Source organism: Etheostoma spectabile, chromosome 9, assembly GCF_008692095.1.
Source record: "Etheostoma spectabile isolate EspeVRDwgs_2016 chromosome 9, UIUC_Espe_1.0, whole genome shotgun sequence".
NCBI classification, from domain to species: domain Eukaryota; kingdom Metazoa; phylum Chordata; class Actinopteri; order Perciformes; family Percidae; genus Etheostoma; species Etheostoma spectabile.
The window spans coordinates 14,791,387-14,798,878 of NC_045741.1; the positions used below are offsets into that span (position 1 = coordinate 14,791,387).

At 40.1% G+C, this 7,492-nt stretch overlaps 1 protein-coding gene across 1 annotated transcript in view; it reads left to right on the plus strand.

The window, feature by feature from the left end:
- The window catches only part of rabgap1l (RAB GTPase activating protein 1-like), a 121,299-nt gene that overhangs the window by 13,308 nt on the left and 100,499 nt on the right, over positions 1 to 7,492 (plus strand). The window contains 4 exon segments of the mRNA XM_032526143.1: positions 800 to 910; positions 2,531 to 2,597; positions 2,730 to 2,832; positions 5,062 to 5,228. Coding sequence (XP_032382034.1) covers positions 800 to 910; positions 2,531 to 2,597; positions 2,730 to 2,832; positions 5,062 to 5,228 — 448 coding nt within the window.

The window sequence follows — 7,492 nt, forward strand, 5'->3', positions numbered from 1 at the left end:
TATATATATATATATATATATATATATATATATACACACACACACACAGATACACACAATTAAATGATTTAGTTGTTTCTTAGTGTTAAGGTTCTATAAATACAATAGTTTGTTGCTTGCTATGCATTCATATCTTTGACATTATATGTAAACATTGCATGAGAATTCAACACCCTTTTCATGGAAGAAGAATAATGGTGCTACATTATAGTGTGATCATGTGGCGCCATTATCCCATTTTTTTTGAGGACATCTCGTTGATCCATGTGAATTACATGCCAACAAACACATACTGTGTGTGTTTCTTATCAGGACCGCTGTTATAACAGATATGTTGATAGTTGAAAAGTTTTAACATGCTGCTGGAATACTGTTTTATCTCACTGTTACTGTTCATCCATAAAGAACATAAAGCTTATCGGCACAGTAAGACAATTTTTTTGCATAATCACAAGCCATCATATATCGAGTATTTAAGTGATTAATTTTCATTGTCTATTCTCCTCTGAAATGAAATGGCCCAATAGCTGTTCTAATAACACAGCAGACACGCGTAGATATAATATCCAGAAGACTTGCTGAAAGATCCATCTTATTTTATCTTCAACTGGGCTAGATGACAATCTAGCAAAGAAACTGGCATTAAGACAGAGAGAACAATGACACAAAACAGGGTAAATTCAAAATGCACTTAAAATCACATTAAACAACTCCACAATACAGCAATACACACAATCTAAATTGAATCACATCCCAAAGGTTATGTATAATAACCCCCATTCATTCTTTCCCTCCACAGCCCAGTCCCTAAAGACAGAGATAAATACTACTTCAAGCTGCGACAGAGCGTTCAGAAGAAGGTCGTGGTTTCAGTTCAGCAGATGTGCAACATGGAGCTGGGCATCGAGAGGTGAGGCTCACTGTAAAAAAAAACTATACATGACATGACAATGTCCCAGTGATCTTCCACTGGGGGGATGGGTGTCTTTGGGTTTACCTTAGTTAATATTGCACTCTGGCTTTCTAAATGTTTAGAATTTCCGGCCATCAAATGTCTACATCCCTATCTTTCTTTCCACTCACCCTTTGCTTTTTGGGGTGGATTTTGTACACAATTGGCTTTACTTACTATAGTTTGGAAAAAAACAGTGTCATTTCAACTCTTATCTTAGTGCTGTAACTACCAGAGTTTGTAAGGCAGCTGTCTCAGCAGGGCAAATGAGCTGGACTAAAGGAGGTAAGGATGTAAAGCTCAAACACAGCTCTAAACATGCTGGGTATTCACAGAGCATACCAAATCTATAGCCTTGTTATAAATTTCATTATGGTAAATTATGCAATGACTTTCCAGATTAGTCACCTGGCTGGCTTGTTTTCACAAAGACAGTGCACATACTCAGTGGGCAAAATATTGCAGTAGGAAAGCGATAAGAACCACAGCAATAAAGTCAAATCACCCAAATAGAGCATGATGAATACAAAGGCCCCAACAGAGGAATACTGGTGTACTTAAATCACTTTTAACTTCAAGCAATCTCTCTCATTTGATGTGTTTGCGTGCTCTAGCAGCACGGCAGCACCAAAGAAGTAGGTCATCTTCCTCACTCCCCTCTTTTCTTCTTCATTCCCTCACCACCTATCGCTATCAGAGGGAGACAGGCACCTGCCCTCTCCTTTTATTTTTAGTGTCTATGGCAACCCCTATTGTGTTCATGTTCAGAACTAATCCTTTCTGAGGTGCCTGGCCCATATTTGACCACTATTCATTTAATTGTATTAATGTTCATATTTGTTATAGCCTCAGTCCTGAAATGCTGTATGGTTTGGCATTACATTATGTGTTGTATGGATGCAGTACATTATGTTCTGTTTGTATCCTAAGGTGCTGTATGACTACTTTGTTTGGAAAAGAAAATGCTTTATACTTGGAAGTATTTCTATCCACACCTATAAATCATGTTGATTCACTTTCCGAGACACTTGACCCATGTCTTTCAAACTCAATGTGAGCCTTCCTGGGATAGTGCTGGGAGCTCTCCGGCGTCCGGCAAAATTGAAGTTCTGCGTATCTGCTCCGGAGGGCTGCAGAACCAAATTTCACTGACGCCGCTCCGCCGTTTTTTAACTTCTGTGTGTCTATGATGCCCTTTTCTGTGTGGAGGAGCGCTGGGTCTTTTATAACCCTAAATGGGCTAGACATGCCAGGTAACATTCATTTGAGCTGCACAGGTCATCAAGATCATTTTTATAGCGGACAAGATGATATTTATGACTTTTTCGAACGGAACAATGCACAATACTGGCTTTTGAATTACTTTCAGAGTGTCTGCTCAATGCCTAAAAGTTTATAATGCATTAACGTTACATATTTATGAGTGCAGTTTGCTCATTTGAGTTGTTTCCATATTTTCCAAGTTTTCTTTCCCTCTCAACTACTATGATTTACGCTGCTGGTGATTGCAGACTGTAACTCTTCAGTGGAATTTGTAATGATTGATATTTGATTGTACCTCCTGTGTCTTTTCTCTAGGTGTTTTGGAATGCTGCTGAGTCCTGGACAGAAAGTTTGCAACAGCGACATGCATTTACTAGACATGGTAAGCAGAAAACCCCCTTAGCTTTTTTCAACCAACTAACCACCTAAATAAACATATCCAAAGTTAACTGACCTATTTTCTCAGTGTTTGTCCCAGTTTACTTACATAATCCATGCATTAATACATACACAGGAGTGGATGGGGAAGAGCCCTGATGGAAAGGCTTATGTGATCACAGGAAAATGGAACCCCAACATGGCAGCCTTCCAGCTGCTAAATGAAGACACACCTAAAGGTGAGGCAAGTTATTGTGCCCCTAGTTTTGCATTGCCAGACTTTCCTCCACAGGGTTCCGGAGGAGGCTCTGGCCAGTCCACACAGCATTCCGGGATGGGAGAAAAACAGTTATTAGCATTTCTTTCAACCAATCACAAACGTCTTGGGTGGTACTAAGCCCTGGACACAATGACGGTTCCTATGCAAAACGGCCTCAGTATGGAACTTGTTTTGCAGAGATCTGAGGAGCAGTTAACCATAGTCCTCATAAATTGACCGGAGTTTAGAATGCCAACACAAAGAAAGTGGAAGGTGAGGGACATCCGACGGAATTTCCGGCGGCACCTCAACAATCCCGGAAATGGAACATCGTCGATATGGACTGTTGTCCCCCTAAATATTATGTCACACAGATCCAAGTCTCATTTATATCCAGAGTAGCTGTGAAACATTGAAAGTTTGCAACTGTCTGTCACTGAGCAAACCCAGCAACCTTTAGACTCTAAAATGAACTTAAAAAAATACACGTGTTGTTAAAATGTTTCAATGCTAATTTTAAATGCCCTTCTTTAATATTTCTAGAGCATTGATTTATTTATATTTATTTTTTGAGTAATTGTGCTCTTGGTTTTCCTGCTCTTGGTTTTCATGCAGTGCCTGTTTATTGGTTGTATACACAGGCACACACACATATATGAAATAGTAATTATTTCTGTACATTATTGTCACAAATGTGATGTGGGGCCGCACAAAACTCAAGGTCAAGTCTGAGATCTATGCAGTGCTTGCATTGTAGCCTGGATGTGATAATTGCCTTCATCCATTCTCTAGCTCTAGCATAACATATATAGTCTTGTACCTGGCCATGTGACCCAGTTCTTGTCAAACCATATTGAAGCGTTGTGAGCTTATGGTGTCAGACAGCAGAGCTAGCGGAGCTGTGGACACTTACTTGTGGAAGAAATATAATAAAATGCAGCTTTTTAAGGAGATTCTTCTACTTATGCAATTCACTTTGCAGTCATGGCATTCTTATAGGTATCCGGGTGTTTGTAAGAGCTTTATACTGTACGCTTTTCTCCATTTTAATGTTTTGCATGTAGTTATTAGTTATCTGTTTTCTCTATATTAACATCTAGAACCTGAATTTGATCAAGAACATCAAATGAAATATATCAAATTCTCTGGGCAGGAAAAGCAGAGAAAGAGGAGGTAACTGGAATATTGCCCTTTATGACCTCATAAGGGACAAGAGTCCAGATCGGCCCACCTGAGTTTTTATTTTCTCAAAGGCAGAGCAGGATACACAGGACTCGGTGTACACATATCTCCATTTCTAGCCACTGGGGGACCATAGGCAGGCTGGAGGAACTATTAATGTTAAAAAACCTCCATAAAGTGAAATATTCATGCCATGGGACCTTTTAAAACCTTCCTTCCTCTTAAAAGGAAAACGGTTCCATGTGTTCAGACGGGATCCCACAGAGTGTATCCAGGCTTGCCCTAACCAAATCCATTAGAGCTAACAAATTAGACCACTTGGCAACTTGCTGGCTCACAAGCTTTGAGAATTTGACTTGAAGGTGGGAGGCAGGCCTTTCAAAGCAGACCACCTCATGTTCGCAGATGTGTTCTTAGAAAGATGAATCCCGATGTCTTTGTGAATTGAAAGCTTGTGCATTTTGCGCCTATTTAGCATAGGCACACGCCCTGTTAACTCCCATAAAAGGGCACAAGATGGCAGGGTTGTGTGACACATAAGGAAATGTTGAAAAGATTTAAAGACAGTGGAGGCCTGGACTCCAAAAGAAAAAAAAACTTTGTAATTCTGAAGTTGAGGTACTGCTGCAAGAAGTTAGCGAAAAAGGAGACATCATATTCAGTCAGCAGCGGATACAAAGCAGCAAATAAAACCGATGCATGGTGTGCAATTACTCATGCAGTGAATACTGTATCTGGAGAAGGGAAGAACAGGATGAAGAATATAGGCCCAGCACTCATTCAACGGTACTACTTATTTTGAGACAATCCATAACCTGGTTTGACTTTGAAAGCTGTAGTACTCCTAGAGCTGTTTATCATGTGTACACTCTAACACTGTTATTCAACCTTCTTAACAGTATAGAAAATAGGTAAATGGGCTTCGCTGACTAAAATCAAGTAAAAACAAAACAAAAAAGGAAACATAATAACTCCACAGTAACTTTTTTTTTCTCCTCTTTTGCTTCTTCTCTCTGGTGTTCTCCAGATAAGCAGGTCTACATGACAGTGGCAGTGGACCTAGTTGTAACTGAGGTAGTGGAGCCAGTTCGCTTCCTGCTGGAAACTCTGGTCAGGATATATCCATCAAACGAACGCTTCTGGTACTTCAGCCGCAAGACCTTCAGTGAGACTTTCTACCTCAGACTCAGACAGGTATCTCTACTGTCCCTCACAGAACCTGCACCCATGTCAACACGTCTTACCACTGTACACAGTCTGACTGCTTGACTAACTAACTATGAATCCACTAAACAGGGTTTGTGGTCTTTTGGTAACTGGTGGATTTTTGGTGAGTTGTGTGGTTTTTGGTTGTCAATGGCTGGATCAGGACAGTGGTAGAATATTGGCCTTAAAAGGTATAAGCCCAACTGATTGGTGGGTTCCAGAGACGATACTTGTGTGATAGCATACAGAGTTTAACATGTGCAAAAGAGAGTGTAAAACTACCCACCAGTCAAAACAATAAGTCAAGTTGCTATTGGTGCTAGGCTAATTCATAATTCAATTCAAATTGATTGGTTGTGGAATTGGACAATATGTGGCTTTATACTGTAAGATTTTTACAACTAAAAAAGACATTCCTCTTTTGTTATCTATGCAGTAACCGCTTTTCCGCCAATTTTCTAGAATTGTTTTTCTGAAAACATCCTACATGTATCTCACAATATGTATATTCATATCACCATAAAAAGGACATATACAGGTATATTTTCTGATGAATCTTCTGAAGTGGATATTATCTGAAGTGGATATTTTTTTTTTTGCCGTAAATACGTTTTGTCAGTTTGCATTTTTTGACAGTAGTTTGATTAATATCTTAAAATGAATGCAGCAATTCATTTTTTGGAAATAACACCTTTGAATGTTATTTGTCAATGTTTATAACTTACTCAAAAATAAAACTAAATGTAAAAATCTAGTGACTAATAAATGAACGGAAGTTAGTTAAGTAAATTACATTTATTTAGCTGATGCCTTCATAGAATAGAATGCCTTTGTCGTTCTACACGTACAATATCTGCGCAACGAGATTAAAGCAACCCCTTTCCAGTGTCAAAAAGATATGAAAGAGATACAAGACACATATGAGTCCAAAGCAACCTAGAGTAGAGACCTATGGCACAGAAAGGTGTCAGCCATATTAATGTGTGTGTGTGTGTGTGTGTGTGTGTGTGTGTGTGTGTATATATACATTTCACAAGGTTATTTAAATCAAGTCAAGTTAATTGATGTAGTCCAATATCACATACAGTATGTCTCAAAGGGATTAACAGCCCACAGCATCATCACTTCCCAGCTCACCCCAAGCTCTGTGTGGAGTGGAGGAGGAGGTCAGAGTGGGCATTTGAAGGTGTGGTGGTGTGTCAGTGACCAGTCAAAAGCTGTACCCCAGAGAGCTAATACACTTGGTTGGTGTAAGAGGCAGATATGTGCTGCAAGATGCAAATGTCTCATCAGTTGACTTCTATTTCTCTCTTTCCATCTGTGCATCTCCCGCTTTTGCCTCATTACCAAGCTGGTGCATTGGTGCTCAACATGATTCCCTCCCTTTCTTCCAACACAATGTCTTTGTCTGATCTTATGTACATAAATTATAAGATGCAAGAATGTGCACTGTTTTTATCAGTATACTCAACATATCACAAAACACCTTTGCACAGGTCAACATTTGACTTGTGTCTGAAAGTGAATAGCACTGTACTAAACTTGGTTATCACATTTATCTTGTGAGCTGAACAATAGTCAACACAATCCACTGATGTTATGAGTTTTGTTGATAGCACTAAATATCCTTCTTGTATCTTATGTATAATGGCAAACCTCACACACCCTGAAATGTTTTCCCTTTTGGGTTTCCTCACAACTTGTCTGATTGAAAAGTATTAAGCGAGAGTGACGAACTCCCATTCTCTTACCTCCTACCAACCCAAGGACATCCAGCTAGAGCAGTTGCTGCAGGTGCTTAAAAAATAGAGTAAAGCTTTAAGCTGCTTCTTCCCTGTTTAAAAAGCAGATCTCCTTTAGTAGGCCGTGGGGAGCTGGCAAAGCAGTGGAGTGTGGGGAAGCTTTGGATTGTAGGGAGCTAATAAGAGGCTCTGTCTCATTATCGGCATGTGGGTAATTAACAGCAGCGGTCTGACTCGTCCGCCTGATTGCCTCTCTAGTTATCTCCTCAGTAAATTGGGGAAATAATTTGGGGGGGGGGGCAGTAGCTCCGTCAGTGGGTAGTTAGGTTGGGAACCGGAGGGTTGCCGGTTCAAATCCCCATACACACCAAAGTATGGTGGTGGACTGGTAACTGGAGATGTGCCAGGTCACCTCCAAGGCACTGCCAAGGTGCTCTTGAGCAAGGCATCAAACCCCCTGCTTGGGGAGACTTTCCATGGGCAGCCATTTAGTGTGTGTGTGTGTGTGTG